Source organism: Cinclus cinclus, chromosome 2, assembly GCF_963662255.1.
Source record: "Cinclus cinclus chromosome 2, bCinCin1.1, whole genome shotgun sequence".
NCBI lineage: Eukaryota > Metazoa > Chordata > Aves > Passeriformes > Cinclidae > Cinclus > Cinclus cinclus.
This window is the reverse complement of record NC_085047.1, coordinates 31237489-31259898: the sequence shown is the minus strand read 5'-3', so window position 1 is coordinate 31259898 and position 22410 is coordinate 31237489. Positions and strand designations below refer to the sequence as shown.

The following is a 22410-nucleotide window of genomic DNA, read 5'->3' as shown; positions in this document are numbered from 1 at the left end:
GATGCTGGCGTTGGGACTGTGCCGGTGCAGGTATCGGCGCTGACCCTGCGGCGCACGGACCCGCACGGGCCCAGTCCCTGACCCGTCCCCGGCCCCTCAGCGCGTCACGACGGCGCCTCCACCGAGCCCCGCCCCGCCCCCGCCTTCATTTACATGCCCGCCCCCGACGGGCCAATGGGGCGCGGCCACAGCGGCGCTGGCTCCACCCCCCGCGGCCGCCGGTAACGGAAGCGCCGGGAGCGGAGCGGGCCCCGCGCGCCCGGCCCGCGCGGCGCGGGCGGCCTGCGGGAGCGCGCCCGGTGCGCGCGGCCGTCTGCGGTGAGTGCGGGCGGGGCCGAACGGAACGGCCGAGCCCCGCGCCGCGCCCGAGCCCCGCGCGCCCCTCAGGCCGGCGCCCGCCGCGCCCCGCCCCGCCCCGCCGCGCTGCGCAGCGCGCTGCCAGGTTGGGCACGGGGGTGGGAGGGGTCGGCCACGGCGTGTGTGGGAGAGGCCTGCGCGCCCGATGGAGGGGTAGTGGCTCTGAGCTCGGCTCGGTCGCCGGGCCGTGCCCTTGAGCGCCAATGGCTTCAGCCCTGGCGGGTGCGGTTACGGGTGCGATTGCGACGGTAGCTCCCGGCGGCACGGAGCGGGTGGGTGGGGGCGCAGGTGGGAAGGGCATCTTCTTTCCAGCGCGTGTACCGTACTGGTGCTAATGCTGGTCCTTCTGCTCGCCTCCCCTCCCAAGCCCTGCGGGCTCACCTCAGGCAAGGCTCCTCATGAGATGTCGTGTTCTCCAAGGACGAGCCAGAGGTTCCTTTGGCACTGCATGTGTTCCCAGCAGGGCACTGTCCCAAGTCGGTGTTTGTCGGCAGAAGAGCCTTTGGCAATAAAGCACGATGTGCCAAGTGAAGCGGGCAGCACAGGAGTCCATTGGGATGCTGCCGTGGTTGTTACCAGTCGGGTGATGCACCCTGGCACAGGTTACCTAGAGAAGCTGTGGGTGCCCTGTCCCTGGAAGTGTTCAAGGCCAGGTTGGATGGGACCAGTGGAAGGTGTCCCTTGCCCATGGCAGGGGGATTAAAACAACCAGATGGTCTTAAAGTTCTCTTTTAACCCAAAGAATTCTGTGGGTCTACACACTGTAAAGGATGTATATCAGTCGAATATAAAGTACTTCTGGAAAAGAGAGGTAGTACGTTGCCAGTAGTAGTCATGCCATTCAGTCACAGCACACAATGAGTGCTGTTCCTGTTTAGGAAGATATTTTTCCAAAGAAATTGATTTGATTTGAGCTGTTCTGGTAGCTCCGGGACCAGTAGAAACAGTGCCAATAATGGGAGTTGAGACCCTTCGTAATGCTACCTGATGCTTACAAATGGTGTGCATATGATTTTGAATTAATCAGTAATTCCTTCAAACATTTTGAACTTGTGTCACCTTTGAGAACCGTTATCTTGTTTTTATGGCTCTACATATTCATGCCTTCAGGTCTTTCCTCCAGACTTCTAAAGTATCCTGGAATCTACCTGCTTACCCTAGACGTTGCGACGATGGTAATATATGTGGGTTGAGTGTAAGATTCTTGAAAGCCATGGGAATAGCTATCTCCTTAGTAAATGGTTTATTCTGGAGGCTGGGATGCCCCTGGAGGACTCTTAAGTGTGTTGACAGGCACAGATAATCATTTTTTCTCTGCTTGTGAAGTCATGTCCTCTTGTTCAAAAGGCATAATTCATTTAATTGATCAGAGTCAAGGCTCTGACCTAGCGCGGGGAGGGAGCTGAGGTCTGAGCGTTTTAATGGAAACATGAGGAAACAAAACCAAGAAAAAGTCTGAATTGCTTTCCTCAGCTTTAAAGAAGTGCAGACTACCTCTGTCTGCTCTCAGTAGGATAGAACATAGCCAAATACTTATCCAAGAGGAAGAATCAAATTGAAAGTGAAAGATTATCATCAAAAGATGTTGGCCAGTTGTGCTTTTAACACCAAGTGAATGTAGGCTCTGTGGCTGTTGTGATGTGGGTAATAGAGATGTTGATGCATGCCCTCTGAAGCAGAGAATGGTTTTCTTAACTTTTTCAAAATACTTTTTCTGTGCAGCTTATGAACTTTTTGTGTACTGCTGCTTGAACTTAAGGCAGCAATCCATACATGTAGGCTTCCATTTTCACTGAAATAGGTTTGCCCTCAGATTCTGCAATTTAGTGATGTTTTGCTGGTCTGCTTAGGATTCCCCTGATCTCTAAGCATCTAGATTTTTGTAATGCTTTGGAACTTTTGATTATTAGAGTACAGCCTCTAGCTGTTATCACAAAGAGGTTTCTCAGTTTGTTTTTGTTTTTGTTTTTTCAAGCAGAAAAGACATAAATGCAGCTACCTTGGGAAAAATGAGGGGTGAAGAATGGTGCTAGAAGTGCCTCCTGCTCTGAACTGCTTCCCCAGTAGCACTGGCCAGAATGGGGATGCCTACTTTTAGTCTCCAGTATTTGTCTTCTTCAGGTCTCTGTTTTTCCTGGGTTGAAGTGACCAGGAAACAACTGAACCATCCAGGATACTAACTGCACATTGCTTGATTTGTGCTGGAGGGTGTTGTTTTACTTCTTGGAAGAAAAAGTGAACTTGAGGACATATTTGGGAAGAATGCCAAAGTGTTTTGTTTAAACAGTTAGATTGGATGGATTGCTGACCTTTTCCGGGGGTGGGTCAAGTTCTTTCTCTGAAAGATTCCCTGAAACTTACTTAGAATTTTTGCTTGGGGAGGTTGTTGCAGAAAATTGACCCTTTAGGAAATATATGCAAATAGAGGTGAGCAGTTTCAGAGTTTCCAGAATTTTATTGATAAACAAAGAATGAACTGAATTCTGGCAGGGACTGTTCTAAAGGCGTTCTGGCATAGCTCTTGATAGGCTTTAACTTGTCTAGCTTTTTATGAACTTCCATAAATTTGCAGCATCTACACCATATCATGAAAAGAAATTCCATAGGTTGCCATCTGGTTCATGAAGCTTTTCTTTCACTTACTTTGAAGTTGGCATGTGCAACCTTTGATCGGTGTCTCCTCTGTATGTCAGAAGAAAATGCAGTTCTTTATTCCCCATTTGGTTTTGCCATGATTTTCTAGACCTGTGCTATATCCTTTCTTCAGTTCTTTTTCTTCTGTCCTTCAGAACCCTAGCTGTGGTAGTCATTGCTTGTGTGGGAGCCACTCTTGCTTTTGGTATGAACTTTCTCTGTAAATCCAAGTACAGAGTACCAGGAATTTTACTGGGTCATTTTTGAGTGGGTGCATTAGGGGGAAAATTCTTCCTCATGCAACAGGAAGGAATAATCTACTGTGGTCTTGCATGGTTAAATAATTGTATTCTTTGTCTTAATTTTCATTTTTTTTTCTTACAATTTTTGATTTCCTGTCAGATTTGTTTGCAGCTGCTGAGTACCTAGTAGATGTTTCCTTCAAGCTGTTGGATGTAACCCCAACACCTCATTCTTGAGAAATATGAATGAAGAGCCTAGTGTATATTTCTGAGTGGCCTTGATGCTATTTAATATAGCACCTCTCTTTGAGATGCTAAATAAAGCATAAAGCCTATAGCTCTTGTCTTTGCTGTCACTTGCTACAGACAATTAAGAGAATTCTGAAATTGTTTAACTAAGTTAGAGGATAATACTGGATAAGTAACAAATTGAGAATTTTTCTCAGGAAAAGAAAACAGATCTGTCCTCAACCTGACAGGATTTTTGGGGTTTTTTTGGTAGTTATAGCGAATACACTTTATTTTGCTTTTTTTATAAATTTCTCTAAACTTTTTTTTATGTGTATGTGTGTGAATGTTTCAGGAAATGCTTCAAGGACCATCAGAAGATGTGTTTGCAAAGATGGAAAATTCAGTTGAAGACATGGATACCTCCGATACCCAGTGGGGCTGGTTTTATTTGGCTGAGTGTGGTAAATGGCATATGTTCCAGGTAAATACCTATGAATTTATATTAGCTCTGATTGATCCCATACATCAAATTACCTATGGCTGGGTTTGCATTAATGTGATTTTTCTTCTATTTTGAAGACTGACTCAAACAGTCACTGCTCTATTAGCAGTGAAGATATCGAGAGGAGTTTCCGAACAGACCCTCGTGGATCTCTTTCTTTTACCACTGCAAAGTTTAACTACACACTGGACTTTTCAGGTATGTAGCTTTACAAAGAATAAATTTAAACAATAGAAGGTCTCAGATACACCAGCACGTTTGTTCATTCAGCAGGTTATTTTCCTCATATCTGCTGTGAAAGCATGATTAAGAATGTCTTCTTTACTGGAAAGTACATAGGAAGTTTTAGAAACAGCTGCTCTGTTAGAATTTTTTTTGTATAGTTTGTTAATGAAGTAGCATGTTTTGTTTTATAGCACTATGTTGTGTTCCTACTGCTTGCTTCAGCTGCAGGTGGCACATAGGATGCATCTCTTGAGCTGGGAAGGTTGAACCTTTTTTCATTAATGTGCAACTGCCTGTAAGCTTGGAAAACCTCTTCCATTCAGTCTGTATAAGAAATGTTGCTGTGAAGGAGGCTTCCTGCAATAAAAGTATTCAAATTTCAAATATTTCAAATGCAGAAAGTGGGGACTGAGTAAAAAAGCAATATACTGGCAGTAAAGTGGTATCTAACAATACAAGGAATTTTATGCTTACTTGTGTTGAAATAACTTTTTATAAAATACATGTTTTGCATCCAGCATAAAAACACTATAAGCAAATGTTAAAGAACGATTTTTGTGTTACTCTCTTTAGGTCGTGATGTCATACACTAAAGATTTTGTATTCTTTGTAACCCCATTCAAGTCAATGAAAGTTTTGCTGTGATTTAGTGGGGCTGAATGTTAGATGGATATTTTTAAAATAAATGTTTTGTGTGTAATATTTGGAGATTTTGCCCACTCATATAAATGACAATGCATTTATAAACATTTTCTGAAAATGCTGCTTTGTTACTCGTTGAAATAGGAATTCCTGTCAAGTAACTTAGAGTGCGGTAGCATTCTTTTAAAAAATGGCACTTAAATGTTTCGTATGCTGTAGATGAATTCCCAAAAATTTCACCCTAATTCTTGTTTTATGCTCAGTGATGAAGCAAATCAACCTAACTACCCTTAAACAACGTCCAATAAAGCGAGCTCCCTTTGCAATCAATTCATTCAGGTAAGGGAATAAGAGGAAGACTCCTTATTTTTCTTTTATTCCTGATTCTTCTAAGTAAAGTGAAACAAAAGTGTTTTATCTTTATTGCTTATATTTATTTGCTTTTGGAGTCACTTGCTCTGAATACCTGTTGAATCAGAATTGCTGCAGGGAAGCAGCACTAAAACTTAGAATCCATAAATTATTTAGAAGTATTATTGTAACAGCAAAAAGAGATTGAGTTATATCTCATGCCTATATTTTACTAATTTACTCTAAAATTACTTGGAGTTAAAGAAATTGTGTTGTAACAATTTTTTTATGAGTCTAACTGCTTTAAATTGTCAGTTTCCTACCATTTGATCAGTCATTAGATGTAAAGCTGAGCTGATGTAAATCTGGAACTCACTGAACAATAAACTGAGCTATGCAGTGTTACTACCACAGGTGAAATTGAGTACAAGGGATATGTGGGTTTCTTTCCCCAAATAGTTTCTGAGAAAAAAAGTCTAGTTCTGAATTGTAATGTGGTTATACATTAAAAAAACTTTGTCATTTGTCATGAGAAATGTAGTAGCCATTTGTTTACAATGACTTCCACAAAGACCTGTGTTTTTGAAGTGTCAGCATTTTTTCAGTAGATATTTGCTAAATAGTGCATAAAATCATGTGGCCGTTTACTTAATTTTTTGAATAATTGCATTCACTACTCTTATTTCCATGTGGTGACATTGTTTACTTTCAGGAGATTCCTTCTTTTAGTCCCAGTTTTAAGGCTTAAGAGCTTCTGTGTATGTAGTGCATGTACTTAAACCACTCTTTTTTTAGTAGCTCTGTATAAACTTCATGGGGGTTTGCTGTTTTTGGATACTGTGCTGTTTGGAGCAGGATTTTGACAGGAAGAAAATGCCTCATGTCTTTGAAGTGATGTGCTTTTACCTTTTTTTGTTTGAAGTTTCATCTGTGAAAATGAGGCTATCCCTATGCCTTCACACTGGGAGAATGTAAATACTGAGGAGCCATACCAGGTAAGAGTTGGTATGCAACTTGGTCAAAAACATGTGACCATGAAATAATGCATTGAATTGAAATTGCACTAACCTCTTTTTTTCCAGCTTATTCCATTGCAAAAGAAAACAAATGAATATAATGAAGTTTCTAGTCTCTTTGGAAAAACAATGGATAGCCACCGAATTAAAAGAATTAAGAGAATACAAAATCTAGACTTGTGGGAGTTTTTTTGCAGGTGAGATTATTTCTAAAACCAACAGTTATAGGATTGTTAATGGAGAAAAGTTTTAAGTCATGCAGCAGAAATATGTTTAAGTGTTTTTATTATTAATGAAATTTTTTGTTACTTTTTAACTTTTAAAAATTTTCTTATTTGTAATTGCTCTTTATTCAAAATTTAATTTTCAAGACTGTGTAGCTTCTGCAGGTGCAGAAATGTAATACTTGTAGAAATACATTAAATAAAGCTGTAGCACAGTTAATGTGTTTAAGATGTTCAGAATATCTATGTGGTAGATGGCTGTGATCCTTACAGTGAAGTAAGGAGAAAAAATTTAGCTTTTTGTAAAGTGATTCCTTGAGAGGCTTGTATTATTTTAATTTTTACTGAACAAAGCAAGTGAATATTTCAGTCTTGTTGAATTTCTCAATTTTATGAAGCATAGGACATAATCAAGTGTCTAATTAACACATATTTAATCAATTTCTTTCAAGTTTAATGTTCTACAAAACCTTGGTCTTAAGTTCTCAGCTTTCCTCTCTTCATATTGTGCTAGCCTGGAAGAAGTATCCAGTTTGGTGTCCACTTATTTTTTAGTGTCAGTCTTAGCAATTGTACTTGACAAACATTATTCGTGTATCTTGTAGAGACATACCAGGAGATTTAAAGGTGTTTTGCATAATAAAAAAATCTAGACTAAGTTAAAGAGTGAGGAGATAACTAACCAGATGTATACTAAAATCTTGCATAAGTTACATGATTTTTTTAAGGATTTAATGCTGTATCATTAACATGTGTGAGGAAGTGAAATTCCTTATATATATTAATGTTTATGCTACTTCTAGTTAAGTTTCCTTTTCTTCTGGGTGGAGTAAGGAAGTGGGTCAGCAGAAATGCTGCCTTGGATTTCCAGAGGTCAAACTTTGGGTTCTTCAGGAGACTGTTTGTTCACAGAGTCCCTTGTGAGGTAGTCCTGAAGGGCAAAGGAGTCCAGGGAGGCTGGACTCTTCAAGAGGAAAATCCTAAAGGCTCTGGAGCAGGCTGTCCCCATGTGCTAAAAGACAAGTAGTTGAGGAATAAGATCATCCTGGTTGAACAGAGAACTTTTGCTGGAATTCAGACAAAAAAGAGAGTTTATGACCTTGGGAAAGAAGGGGCAGGCAATTCAGGAGAAGTAAAAGATGTTGAGATGTTCTGCAGGGAGAAAATTAGAAGGACCAAAGCCCAACTAGAACTTAATCTGGCCATTGCTGTAAAAGACAATAAAAATATTTTTTAAAATAAATCATCAACAAAAGGAGGGCTATAGAGAAAATCTCCATTCTTTACTGGATGTGGGGAAAACACAGTAGCAAAGGATGAGGAAAAGACTGAGGTAACAGAGGCATTAGTAGTAAGATGAGTTGTTAACTGTGCACCCAGACCTTGAGCTGGTAGACAGAAGTGGGGAGCAAAATGCAGACCTCGTAATTCAAGAGAAAATGGAACCTGCTACCTCACAGGAGTCTATGGAGATGGATGGAATCTGCTGGACAGTACCAAGGGAGCTGAGGACGTACTCACTGAGCCAGTTTCAACCATTTACCAGCAGTCCTGGCTCACTGGGGAGGTCCCAGTTGGCTGGGGGTGAGCAAATGTGATGCCCATGCACAAGAAGGGTTGGAAGGAGGATCCAAAGAACTATGGACGTGTCAGACTGAGCTCAGTGCCAGGGAAAGTCAAGGAGCATTCTGAGTGTCATCACACAGCATGTGCAGGGTAACCAGGGGTCAGGCCCAAGCAAGACAAGTTTAGGAAAGGCAGGTCCTGCTTGATGACCAACCTCACCTCCTTCTATGACAGGGTGACCCACTAAATGGGTGAGGGAAAGGCTGCAGTTTATACCTGGACTTCAGTAGAGCCTTTGACACTGTTTTGCTAGTGTCCTGGCATTCTCCTGGAGAATCTGGCTGCTCATGGCTTGGACAGGTGCACTGTTTGCTGGGTAAAAAACTTTCTGAATAGCCAGGCCCAGGGAGAGGTGGTGAATGGAGTTACATCCAGCTGGTCACTGGTGGGGTACCCCTGGGCTCAGTGCTGGGGCCAGTCCTACTTAATTATCCATGACCTGAGGGGAGCACGTGCACCCTCAGTCAGTTTGAAGGAAACACCAAGCTGTGTGGGAGTGTTGATCTGCTGAGGGCAGGAGGGCTCTGCAGAGGGATCTGGACAGGCTGGGTCCATGGGCTGAGGCCAATAGCATGACGTTCAATAAGGTAAAATGCCAGGTCCTGCCCTTAGGTCTCAAGACAGTGCTATAGGCTTGCACACATTGCTGAAGAAATTATTGCCTGGTAGTATATTACAAAGAAATAGGTATTCCAGCATTTTAAATTCACATCTTTTGGTGTCCAAGGAAGGAAAGTTGAAAAGAGGATGATGCTTAGTCTAGCATCTCAGTATGGAGTTGTCGAGGAGTACAAGAAGTAAAAAAAGATGTTGGTCCATGAGATTGCTGACCAGTTATAGAAAAAGCTTATGTGCTTACATAGGTACAAAGAGCATGTCTCTGGGTATTTCATTTTGCTGTAGGGTTTACCTTTTATTGAGTGAATTGGCTGAAGGAGAATTTTCACAGTGCTGGATGAACTTAATTTTGTTGAACTGGATTATCTTGTCACTGCTTGTGGAAGATGCTAAGATGATGCATTTTAGAAGAGCTGGACTCCTTGATTTCTGTTCCAAATTACCAAAGTGTCTTGTTGTGGCATTTCTGCGTTCTGCACAACCAGCTTGCCAGTGTGCCCAGTATATTCTACTGCTTAGGAGGAACAATTGCTACTTAAATTTTTATGGTTTTGAAAGTGTTTTCTTTAATTGATAAGGGATTTCATTTGATCATTGCTTGAATGATTATTTGCATCACTGCAGTGGTCAGAACACATTTGCCTCTTACAGTAGTTCACATATTAATGACAATTTTAAATTTGCCTTATGAAATGAACTGGTCAGAGAAAGTAAAGGACAGTTTCAGAACATCTTTTGACAATTGATTGTTCACTTTTTCTAGAAGTTTGTTCCATTGCCCTGTTTCAAGAGAAGTTACTCAAGGCTACATTTATGAATTGTCAGAGATCAACAGCCAGCAACAGAGGGCTGCTGATTGAAGAAATTTCAGATGTTCAGCATAGCTAGCTGTTAGATCAGTTTTTCTGGTTTGCCTAGGTAATAGTGCTTGATAATCTCCCAACTTCGTTAGCCTTCCACCATGACATTAAAGTAGGTGAAGGAACAAAATGTGCAAAATTACCTTTTTTTAAAGACGCATCTGCAGAAAATGACCACACTGAAACTAATAGCACATGAACAACATTGATAAAATTGGTGTAGGAAGACCTTTTTTCCAAATCTTAGACTATGTCAGAAAGTAGTCCTACAGCATTCAAAAATGTGTGATTTCTAAATAAGCACCTTAAGAATTCTGACCTGTTTAAAAGCTAGAGTCATCTAGTTACTTGTAAAGTAGAATGTGTTAGGTCTGTACCCTCCGCAGCGTTTTTTTCACAGTAGTAATTTAGTGTATTCGTGCAACTATTTGTTTATTATGTGCTTATTTATGTATTTGTGTGTTTTCTGTAGGAAAAAAGCTCAACTGAAGAAGAAGAGAGGTGTCCCAATGATTAATGAGCAGATGCTGTTTCATGGCACAAGTAATGAATTTGTAGAAGCAATATGTATTCATAATTTTGACTGGAGAATAAATGGAATGCATGCTGCTGTGTATGGAAAAGGTAAGTATTGCTGTCACATAGAACATTGGTAGTGTTAACAGCTCAACATTAAGTGTTCCCTGTAGTGTGTACTTTGTGAATGAATGCCTTATGTTTACCAAGAGCTGTTTAATACAGCTCTGCTTTTATGGCAAGTGTAATTAAGGATGCAATAAGGAATGCAATTGTAACAACTGGCTGGTAGGGCCACGGAGTGTGGGGAAGGGATGCCCAGCAAAGCAGTGTTGATCACAAGACAATCCCTGCTCAAATGTTCACACTAAAAATATTTGATCACGTTGTCATAATATAACAGTTAACAACACAAAAAGGATTGCTAATGAACATAAAAGAACTGACATTTTTCACCATCTTGATAGCTATGCTCTGGTAGTCAGGCTGTTACAGTAAGAATGTAATCAAATTTTCTGGTTTTTATTTGAAAGGGACCTATTTTGCCCGAGATGCATCATATTCCAGCCATTTCTGCAAAGAGAGCATGAAGCACGGAGATACTTTCCAGATTCATGGTGTGAACCTGCAGCCTCATCTGCATAGACCAGATAAAGTCATGTTTCTTGCTCGTGTATTAACTGGTGACTATATCGGCGGTGATTCAAAATACATGAGGCCTCCTTCAAAAGATGGAAGCTTTGTGAACTTGTATGACAGCTGTGTGGATAACACCTGGAACCCAAAGATCTTTGTCATCTTTGATGCCAACCAAATCTACCCTGAGTACTTAATAGAATTTTGTTAAGTTTGAACTGAGTATTGTTTGTGTTTTTTTGATACTTTTGTTCTTTTTGTAAAGACAACATAGAAACATGATGCATGAAAGAGAGGTGAAAGAAAAGCTGGCATACATTTATCGAGGAGGGAAGCTATTAAATATTTAAGAGACTGGTGAACTGTTTTTAAAAATCTGTAAACTTTACTAATGCATTTTTCAAATATAGAGACAAATCTGAAGTTGCTTAGTGAGCCTTAAATACACTGAGCATTGGTAAGTTTTCAAAGGCAAGACTTATGTTTTGATTTTCTAAATTATATTAAAAGTGGTAGAAATATGCCTCTAATATAGTATGCATATGATGAAACTAATCTTTTATAAAGATTGCCTATAAAACATAAAGTAAGAACAACAGCAAAACCCCAGGGGACATGGCTATGTGTGTGTGTGTGTGTGTGTGTGTGTGTGTGTGTGTTCTGTAGTACATGTTACTTTGTTTGGAGGTCTCTTAGTTTGGATTCTAAAGGTAGGAAAAAAAAAAGAAGAATCTACAGCTCCTTCATCAATTTCCTCCAGATAAACTTCAACAAGTTTTGCTGGAAATGAGGCCCATAACTTATGGTTGTTAATTGTTTGGTATATAGATGTTGGGCTCACTGTTGGGATATCAGCAGTGCCATACACCTTTCTCAGGTCTTACCCTATGGAATTTTTGCCATCTCGTTAGAGTATTCATGTGCTGCTGTTATTCCTGTCTGGTCAGAGTTCAAGACACATTCAGTGCTCATATACTTGGTGTTACTGAAGACAATGTTTAGATTAACTTAACTGGAGACAATACAGTTAAACTAACAAGGAAAATTTCAAAAGATGCCATCCTTTAGTTTTAAACACTGTAATAGAAAGCTTTCAGGTACAGTTGTGCAGACCAGGTTTTCATAACTGGTATGGTTGTAAAGTTAAAGAGTATTTTTCACATGTAGAAAGAGCAAAAGAGACAGTATTTGGGTAAAGAACAAACCTGAGTACCTAAACACATGAAGAGGCTGAGGAAGGGGCTGTTACAGTGAAGTGCCCTGTCATGTGAAATGATTTGCTATGGAATTGTGTCCCTAGTGTCCTTTGTTAAAGGACCTAAGTAGTACTAATGGACAAAGTCAAAGTTGAAACTTTTCCAGGCTCTTTCTTTGGCTATAGTAACAAGTCCCTGTAGAATCAATAGATAATTGTGGCAGTTGTGGAATGATCTGTGTTGGTTTGTTACAGAATTGTTAATGGACTTTTTTGGATCAAAGGCTATGTTTAAAATGTGTTGCGTTTAAAGGCACTGCAGCTGCAGGCGTGACCAGGTCTGCTCAAAGTCATACTAAAGCAGTGGAACTGGAAGCAGAAGATGACAGCATATCTGGCATTGTAACTGAGGACACAAATATCTCTTCCTTCTCCTGCGTGCCGTCACCATTGTCTGTCAGTGGATCTTGCACAAGTTGTTTATCTGTTTCTGTTTGTAATTTCATGGCAATTTTCTTGTCCCTAAACCATTTAGGGCTTAAAATGCATTTTCCTTTATTTTAGGAAGTATAATTTCTGATCCCAGTTGGGAATTCTAGGTTCTACTCTTCTAGGTATGATTTGTGTTTGATTTTGCTACGCTAGCTCTGCAAAAGGCACTTTGTCCCCCACATTGTATAAAATAATAGCAAATCACGCAAGGAATTTGTGTGTTACTGAATCTTTTTTATTATTACACAGTATTCTACAGAGCATACATTTTATGAAACTAACAAATACATGTGCTGTTGTTCCTTTAATTTTGTCTTTTACTTCTGAAACTGTTTTTTTTTTGTTAAGTAAACAGAAATTTATCGCCTCATGGATACAAAGTACCACAATCTTTACTGATCTCAAAGACTTTTCTGATTTTTTGTGTGGTGGTGTCTTGTTTGCTGCTTAATTTTAATTGAATGGCACAATCTTAATCTTACTGCGCAATTGAAGTTTTACCTCTTCTTTCAATATTGTGTGTTCTGCTTTTTGTGTTGATTAATTTTGTTATTGAAGATGTCTGTAAAACAACTGTCCTGTCTCTGGCAAGGGGAGAGCGATTATTCTTGTGAGCGAAGTCCAGAACTGTACAAGTAGCCAATACAGGAAATAGTTGGACTTAATAAAAGGAAGAGTGAGAAAGAAGGGGATGAAAATAATTTCTTGGCCTTTAGAGTGTTAAAGAAAAGGAATCTTGGTGTGATTCTGGGGGAGGAAACCCCCAGAATGCTATTTTCTGTTACTGTTTCATGTAGGGAAGCTTTGTTCTCCATTTTGGTTTTACACCTGTGCAAGAGGGCCTGTTACTCTCTCAGGCATCTTGATCTGAGGTAGAGCTTTCTTACTAAATTATTCTTGAGGCAGAGTGTTTTCATATGAGCACAGCACTTCAGGATGACATAGAAAGATAACATCAGCTCATACTGACCTCCTGGACCAGCTTTGTTTTCTACAATTGGTGTGTACTCAGTTATTGCTCAGTAGATCTCACTTCGTCCAGAGCAGTTTGGGAGAGTGTCTGTCTGCATTTCAGTTCATTTACAGGGTCAGTCTGCACAAACTCTTGTTTTTGAGTTAGACTGCAAAGGGAGAAAAAAAAGCATACAGCTCTATTTTTTAATAGATGTCCCAGTACACTCCCCTCCAAGCTAGATGTGAGATACTTAACGTGCTGTCTGAACTTAGTGACTTAAATTCAGGACTACATTGGATGCCAGTTCAGCTGGTAGCTTGAGGACAGCTCCCACCCTTTTTAAACCTTTATCAACACAGATGATCATAGAAGGATGGCTCAAGTGAATCTGTGCACTCTACATAGTGGAAACCACTTTCAGGAAGATGAGCACATGTCAGTCTTAAAATTCTTGTGACCTAAATATCCATCAGTGTTGTAACTATTTTTAGGCACTGTCCAAAACAGCAGACTCGCTAATCAGCACAGGCCTACTCCAATATAGCCGTCTACTCTTCACAAGTCACAAAAAATACAATGGGGGCTGACAGATGGAATACTTTGCCCCAGTTTAAAGCAAACTGACCTCTCTTACACCCCTCTCTGCTAAGCCCCTTTGCTCTCCTTGACTCTGCCTTCCCCTGTTCATCTCCCATCCCATGGGTGTCTACAGCTCCGTTGATTCCTGCACCCCTCGCAGTCCGATCCCCCAATACTACTTCCAAAGTCCAGGATGAAATAAGCTTTCACACACTCTTACATGCTCTTATCAGTTACTATGACTGACCAGGTTTGGTTCTCATCACCGTCTCCCTTGTCATGTCAGCCAGGATTATCCCCATGCGTTCTTGCTCTTGGCTTCCTCCTTTCCTTATACTCCCTGTTGTGTCAGAAAAGGTAGTAGAGGAGTAGTCACTCTCCTTCCCCATACTCCTACAGATAATTGTGCCACATCACACATCCAGCAATTTTAGTGCCACGTTTGTCCTAAGTTGGGGATTTAGTTGGAGAGGTCACATTTCATTCCTATGGTAATGAATAGACAAGAGATAGCCAAGGTGAACAGCACCAAGACTGGAAAGTTGCATATTTGAGTGGATTTTTTAATTGGAAAGGGCTCACTTGAATGTACAGAAATAGGAGAGTATTTGGTGTACCTTGCAATAAGCAAAAAAAAAAGAAAAAAAATGCAATGTAGCAGAGTGTGTAAGTATGGGGAAAGGACCTGTTCAAACAGTAATCAGTTCCATGGAACACCATAAAATTCTCTTCCTTGTGTGCTTTGAGCTGCTAAGAGTTTGATACTGCTGTCATGTTAAGGATTGCAAACCGGCTGGTTCTGACTGCACACCTACTTGCAGACATTTGAAGATTAATTTACTGCTACTACTTTTAGAGTCTTTTGCAAAAGATTGTGACTCCACTGCTAGAAACAAGTCTGAAGCTATGCTCTTCTCTGCTGTTGACTTTATTAACTAGAGATGTCATTAATTTCCGTATTTACATTTTGTCTATTGCCTTTGAACGTCTTTCAGGTTTTTTTCTTCAGGTATTTTCCTTTCTAGAAAAAACATTTTTGCAATTAGAGAAGGATGAAAGAAGAATAAGAAAGGATAAATGTATCAGCATTTGGAAGCTGCTGGTCCATGTCTGGGGCCAATCAGGAAGGCAGGTAGTAGAATTATATTTCCAATCTGAAGCCAAGATCCCTTACATCCATTTCCTGTTTGTCTTCTAGCCAATAAATGCCAGATTTAATTTAAAGGGAATGAAATCATACTGACACCAAAAGGAACAATCTCAAATGTTTCTTATCTTTGCTCAGCTTCTTCACTGATACAGTTTTCTTCCCTTGGACCCATAAAGCAATGTAATATATAAACCAATACAGGCAGTGAGTATCTGACTTGTGTCCAGGTTTCAGGAACAATGTAACGCCTTGGCCTGCTCACCTCCCTTTTCCTGTTCCCATGCTTTGCTTGCATTCATGTTACCATAAAATGAAACAGGTGAAGTATCTGGAACATTGTTAAAAACTAATTTGAAGTGTGAATATGCTAATGCAGTTTGGTTGCAGACCTGGAGGTGACCAAGTAGCTTGTATGGGTAATCTTTTTTTCCAGTCAATATCTACCTTTGAGCTGGTGAAAGTTGTCCAAGAAAGTAATCCCAACTAAGAACAGTTGGTGCAAATAAGCCTTTCAAAGGATGACTGGATATTGGATATACTGTGTTTGTTGTCTACGTATTAACTAGAGGGTTTACTTTTAAAATACTTATTTTTATTAATGGACTAGCTGACACAAATACTATCATCACAGATTTTGTTTTAACACACCTGTTGAAAATACTGTAGCCTGACAAAGCTCTATCAGCTAATTACTGGATGTTTATGAGAGTGACCTAAATACCAGCTCCAAACTGATACTTTTTAATTGTTTTGATTTTCATTTTTAGTATAAGAAATATAGAAATACAGAAATATGACCCAAAACAATGGGATAAGACAAGGACAAGAGATGGAAAAGCTGGAGGCAGGGGGGGGAATCAATGGGAGAAAAATGGTTGCATAAATGAAATGGTGCATGAGTGTGCATGTTACACTGGGGCTGGGGAGTGATGCAAGAAGGGGAGAGAACATAAAAATATTACTCCTTTAAATCTGTCCTTTAAAAATTTTAAACTCAGTTAAAGTGCTGATGATCTTCCTGGGTGTTTAGCAATGTTTATATATTCCCAGTGGGATGGAGTATTGGATGGAGAGTTGGGGGACTTGTCACATTTTCATGTCTTTTGACACGTGATGAGAGCAGGCTTACAGAAGTGGTGCACAAATGATACAGAGCTGTCAGAAGTGAGAGGTGTAGCTGCAGCACCTCTTTTCAGCGCTGCTGCAAGGATCATGGGGATAGCAAAGTGTTGCTGTCTGCTGTAAACGTAACTGTTTGGCTTCTGGCTTCTCATGGGGCCACCATGCTTCCTGAAATATCCCCACTCCAGTGACATTGCATACATCTTGTCTTTGCATCTCTTCCATGGCAAGTGTGTGGTATCACATTTACTGTATTTAATTGATCACTGTAGTGTGACAAAAAGGGCAAAAATGTTATGGTTTGCATTAACAAATTGGAGAAAAGTTGCTCTAAACTGTCTGCTCCATGAAGCAATTGATTTCTGGAAACAAACTGTCTTCTGTTGTGTATTACATTAGGTATTGCAATAGATCTCCAGTTTTTTGGCCTTTAGCTTCTATGGTGGTAAATATGACTGATTTCCAAATTTCAGAATATAAGCCTGTGCTGTCTCTTTGTAAAAAGCAGGTTTGTATCAAGCAGGCTCAAAAAAGGTGGTGAGTTTCTGAAAGTTTTTCTTTGATGCACAAAATCCCTCATTGAGCAGAATTTAATAGTCTATCTATGAGAATTGCCTTCAATAAGACAATATAATTATCTTTATATAGCTATTAGTTTAAACTGAAAATCCCTGGTGGAAGGTATGTGTCTAACAGAGCCTTGAGCTATCAGTGCACTTCAGGGCTGGAATCAATGTAATGCTTCATCACAGATGGACAGCTCGTGGACAAAAATACAGTTTACCACCTCAGCATAAACGTGGGGGGAATTGGTAAGGCAGTATATAATTAATGCTGGATTTGATCCAGGATACCTTTCCCTTAGGGAGAAGATCAAGATTTTTAGTGACAGTGTTTTAAAGACTGGTTTATAGTTCAGCAAACTGTAGAAGATTGAGTAAAATTAGAACTATGTCATGGCACAGACTGAGAAAGAAGTCCTTCCACTGTACTGCTGGCTTCACATCCTCACAGGGAAACATTCTAAAATGATGTTTTTCTTTAAAAATAAAAATGAAATGCTAATTCTTTTCAGATTGAGAAATACGAAGAGCATGGCTGTAAAATGTGACAGGAAAAATAATCAACATGAAGAACTGGTTTTAATGTTCCCCTGGGAATGTTGTGGTTTTTAATATTTCAGAAATGGGTTTGCTTAGCCCTGAGGGAAAGGGATTGGAAGAGCATGATAGACATGAGCATGCACGAAGACTCTACATTCGGTATTAAGGGGAAGAAATAGGTCACTGTGAATTAGATAGCTCATTTGGTTTCCTTTAAAGCCACAAGAGCTAGCAAATGCTGAGCTGCAGTTGGGAAGATGCCCTGTTTTCTGAGGGACAGGGCAAATAAGCAGTGTAGATGTCCTTGCTTTGGCATACACAAATATACCTGTAAATTCATGCTTTCTTGTGGAGGTAATGGTGCCTTACTGGAAAAAGTGCTCATTTATGCAACAGCTCTAATTATTCATGTGCCAATGCTGAGCTGCGCATGGCTTAAGGAAATATTTTTAATGTGGGTTATATGGAAGTAAATAGTTTTCTTGTTATTTTTGGTAGCTTATTATACATTATGCCTGAGAATGTTCCATCCCAACACCAAGAAATTCACACAAAAGTTTCAAGATGCCTTCATGAATGAGCAAGATGCTCCTGGCTGAACTCCAACACCCAAAGGAAGCACACAGGTGGTGGCAACAGAGAAAGGTGGCCGAGGGGGAAAACAGCAATGTTGTCCTGAGCTTGCATGGGCAGGGTAAGGAAACTCAAGGCAGCCAAGGAGAGACAACAACAATGATGAACTGTTCAACGAGGAATTGAGAGATATCTCTAGTTCATCTGCCCTTGTCCTTACAGAAGATTTTAACTTCCCAGGCATCAAGTGGTTAGTATCACACAGCAAACACAAACAGGTCCAGGAAATTGCTGAAGCACATGGAGGATAACTTCTTGGTGCAGGGACTAAGGGAGCCACCTAGGACAGGTGCCCTCCCAGCTTTGCTGTTTGTAGACAGAGAGGGTCTCAGGGGTGAACAGGGATCATATAGAATTTAGGAAAAAGAAATTGTACAGACACTGGAAGCAAGAACAGGCAACACAGGAGGACTAGAGAGATCCTGTTTGGAACTGCAAGGAGAAAATTCATGCAGTCCAAGCTCAACTAGAGTTCAAGCTGGCCAGCACTGTGAAGGACAAAAGAAGTGTTTTAAAAATATATTAACAGCAAACAGAGAATCAGAGAGAACACTGGTTCTGATTGACGGGGTCAATCGCCTCACAAATACGGACACAGACAATGTATTTAATGTATTTAATGCCTTCTTTGTCTTTAACACCAGTGATGGGCTCTGGGGTCCCCGGAGACCTGTGTTGGAAGACCAGGACTGAGGGGATGATGAACTCCCAGCTGACCCTGAACTTGTTCAAGAGTAGCTATTCAAGCTGGATGCACATAAATCTGTGGATCCTGACAGGATTCATCTCAGGATACTGATGGGCCTGGCCAAAGTTATCACAGGACCTCTCTGCATTATTTTTCTTCAGTGGTCTTGGGAGTCTGGAGAAGTCCCAGTCAACTGGAAGCTGTCAGTATTTCAAGAAGGGTAAGAAGGAAGACCCTGGTAATGATAGACCTGCCAGTCTTACTTATCAGTGCCTGGTAAAATTGTGGAGTTTTTATTTGAGATACAGTCCAGTCATTGATTATAGTGAACACAGGTTCACAATGGGAAAGTCCAGTTTAACCAACTTAATTTCATTTCATTATAAGGTCACACACCTCATTGACCAAGGGACGCCAGTAAATGTGAAGTTTTGGAATTTTACCAAGCTTTTGATACAGCTCTGAATCAACTGCCCAGCACGAAGATAGACAAATCCATAATATGTGGGGTAAATGGGGTTACATCAGGCTGGCAGCCAGTCACCACTGGCATTCCCAAGGGCTCAATTTTACAGCCAATGCTCTTCAATGTTTTTGTAAACGATCTGGACACAGGAATCAAATGTACAATAAGTAAGTTTGTCAATAATACTAAATTAGGAAGAGCTGTGGATTCCCTCAAGGGTAAAGAGGTCCTGCAGAGAGACCTGGAGAGCTGAGCCATCACCAACTGTATGAAATTTAACTAGACCAAGTGCTGGATTCTCCTTGTGGGGCACAGTAATCCTGGTTATTCACACAAATTGGAGCATGAGAGAATGGAGAACACACTGTGGAAAGGGACCTGAGGGATCCTGGCAAGTTGAATCTTGCCAGGGCAAGTCAGCAGTGCCCTGGCAGTAGCCAGGAGGGCCTCCCCTGTCCTGGGGGACATCAGGCACAGCATGGCCAGCCAGGCAAGGAAAGGGATTGTCCTGCTCTGCTCTGAGCTGGGGCGGCCTCACCTCAAGTTCTGGGGGCAGGTTTGAGTGCCACAATAAATAAAGGATATAAAGCTATTGTGTTGTGTCCAGAGGAGGGTGACAAAAGTGGTGACAGGTCTCAAGGGCAAGACTTATGAGGAAGTGGCTGAGGTTGCCTTGGTTTGTTTAGCTTAGAGAAGAGAAGGCTGGAGGGTGACCTCATCACAGTGTACAGCTTCCTGAAGGCAAGCAGTGAAGGGCAGGGGCTGATCTCCTCCCTGGTGACCAGCAACAGGACATGAGGAAATGCAGTGAAGCTGCACCAGGTAAGTTTAGATTAAACATTAGGCAAAGGTTCTTCACTAGGAAGGTGGTTGATCACTGGAACAGGCTCCCCAAGGAAACTGGTGGTGGTACTAAACCTATCAGTTCAAGGAGCATCTGGATGATGCTCTAAGAGCATATTCTGTGATTCTAAGTCTATGGAACTTGATGGGATGCATCCCCGAGGGAGGGAGCTGGCCAGCGTGATGGCAAGTTCCCTTCGAGTTAGAGGGTTGTCTCTGGCAGGATGGAGGAAGATGATCCTTCCCTTTTACTCAACCCCATCTGGAGTGTTGCAGGCAGTCCTGGGATTCCCATTTTGAGACATGGATGTACTGGAGTGAATCCAGAAAACAGTTCCTAAAATGATTAAAGGATTGAAACATTTGAGAAGATACCAAGAGACTGTTTAGCCTCAAGGAAAGAAGGCCTGGGAGGGAGTTTTGTCAACGTATATAAATACTTGGTTGGAGGGTAGTCTAGTTGGAGCTAGTCTCTTCTGAATACTGCAAAGTGGAAAGACAAGAGGTAATGGACACAAACTGAAATACAGGAAACTCCACCTAAATATAAAAAAACCCAGTGTTTTCGCTGTGTGCAATGCCAAGTGCTAAAACAGATTGCCCATGGAGGTTGTGGAGTCTCCGTCTTTGGAAATATTCAAATTCCAGCTGGACAGGACCCTGGACAACCTGACTTTGCTGTGAGAAAGGGGCTGATTGGAACAGATGACAGCCAGATTAATTCTATAATTAAACCTTGATTTTTAGAAAAGTCTTGCATTTACTTTTTTCAGTGTAGCCCAGTTAAACTCATACTGCACTGCAGGTGACATGAGCATGAAGTCTAACGTGTATCTCCTTTACTCTGTCAAACAAGATGACTCTAGAGCTAATCAAGCTGGAATACCTCCAGTTTTCTACCTGTCACTTAATGCAATTTCCATTTTGCTGTAAATTTCTGGTAAAGTTTACTGTAAATCTGCAAATTTCTTGCAGTATGCTTATGACTCCAGTGCTGTAACTTTTCCTCTGATCCTTGAGCTTAAAGAAGGGAAACAGGATTTTGAATGTTAGTATGAAACTCCCTGAGGGTGGTGCAATTTCATAGGCAATTAAAATCTGCATCTGAGTGAAAGACAAAATAGGTCTGCTACCGACAGCCTAAACGCAGAAGAAAATGACCCCTTGCATCCCAGCAGTATGATGGCTTTGCAGACTGGAAAAAACACACATCACCCTAAATAAACTGTGAAATACAGCCTGTTTTATTTAAAGGGTGGTGGTTTTATTTTTATATTGCACTTGGCATTTCCTGATTTAAGAGCTGCAAGCTGTCTTCTGCCTACCACATGTTTCTGTTTGTAGTTCTGGCATTTGTATAACCCAGTGGTAGAAACTGTCATCCAGTTTCTAACTCACTGTACGTTAAACATAGCAGTCAGAAGGATCCTAGCTCCAGACAATATGTTTTGTACACCAGTATTTTTCAAAAACTCCTGCTTTTAGTCCTTGAAGAAAATCAAGTGAGTTTATGTCTAGATTTCATAGAGGACAATTTTAGACCCATATATAAAAGGGTTTAATTCTTTCAAGTATCCCATTTAGCACTGTAATTTGTGTTGTAGAGTGCAATCTGTGTTAAGAAGTAGATTCATGCCTATGCACATTTATTCTTGGGCTATTTTTTTCTGTTTGCAGTTAGCGTCACAGTCTCTGACATCATGGTATATGAGTTTACTGCTTTTCAATCCACTTACTTCAGGAGAGATATGGTAATGAATTTGATTCTGGCTGTTCATGAATAACAAATTGTGGCTGCTCAAGTCCATTAGGGTTTTTGTCTCCACCATCACTAGCTAGGGAATGGAATGCATATGAGGGTATGTGATCAAAAACTTCTGAAAGAAATCACAGCAGTGCATGAGTGCAATGGAATCCATAACTTTTTGCTATGAGAGAGAATAAAACCAGAGAGCAATAGACCATTTCTAGCTGCCTCTCTAAGGCTATACTCCAAAGTACTCACATATATATATATATATATATATATATATATATATATATATATATATATATATATGTATAAGAACAGCATTAATTGTGCACACAAGATCTAGAAAATTTCACTGACTTCTGCTATTGCTTGGTATGCTCCACAGTTTTCTTACAGAAACTGGAAAGTCTAAACTGCCTCATACTGAATGGTAAGGAAGAAAATGGAATGACTGGTTGCAACAAGATACCTAGGCAGTCTTCAATTTCAAGATGTATTCCCTGGAGTCTTAATAAACAAAAGTTACCACTAAGTCTGCAAATGCTATTTCAGCGAGATTTTCTCCCCATGCATGTCAGAAATTCTCTGCTGTTTTGAAGCTTTCTATATGCCGTCTTCAGTGTCTTCACAAGCTTTTTTGTATTATGTCTAGTACCTTGTGGCTGATAGTGTGCCTTCCTTTCTCTGAAAGAATCTTGCAAGGTTGTCCAAACCCTTAAAAGAAAGGCAATTCTGTCTTTTACCCACTATT

At 40.6% G+C, this 22410-nt stretch overlaps 1 protein-coding gene across 1 annotated transcript; it reads left to right on the top strand.

Moving 5' to 3' along the window:
* The first annotated feature begins 560 nt into the window (after nt 1–560).
* PARP11 (poly(ADP-ribose) polymerase family member 11) lies at nt 561–13032 on the top strand. The gene is made up of 8 exons (XM_062513639.1): nt 561–629; nt 3817–3945; nt 4044–4164; nt 5097–5172; nt 6107–6179; nt 6267–6397; nt 10001–10152; nt 10578–13032. The coding sequence occupies exons 1-8, from the start codon at nt 561–563 to the stop codon at nt 10889–10891; spliced, it is 1065 nt and encodes a 354-aa protein (XP_062369623.1). The 3' UTR covers nt 10892–13032.
* Nucleotides 13033–22410: the final 9378 nt, after the last annotated feature.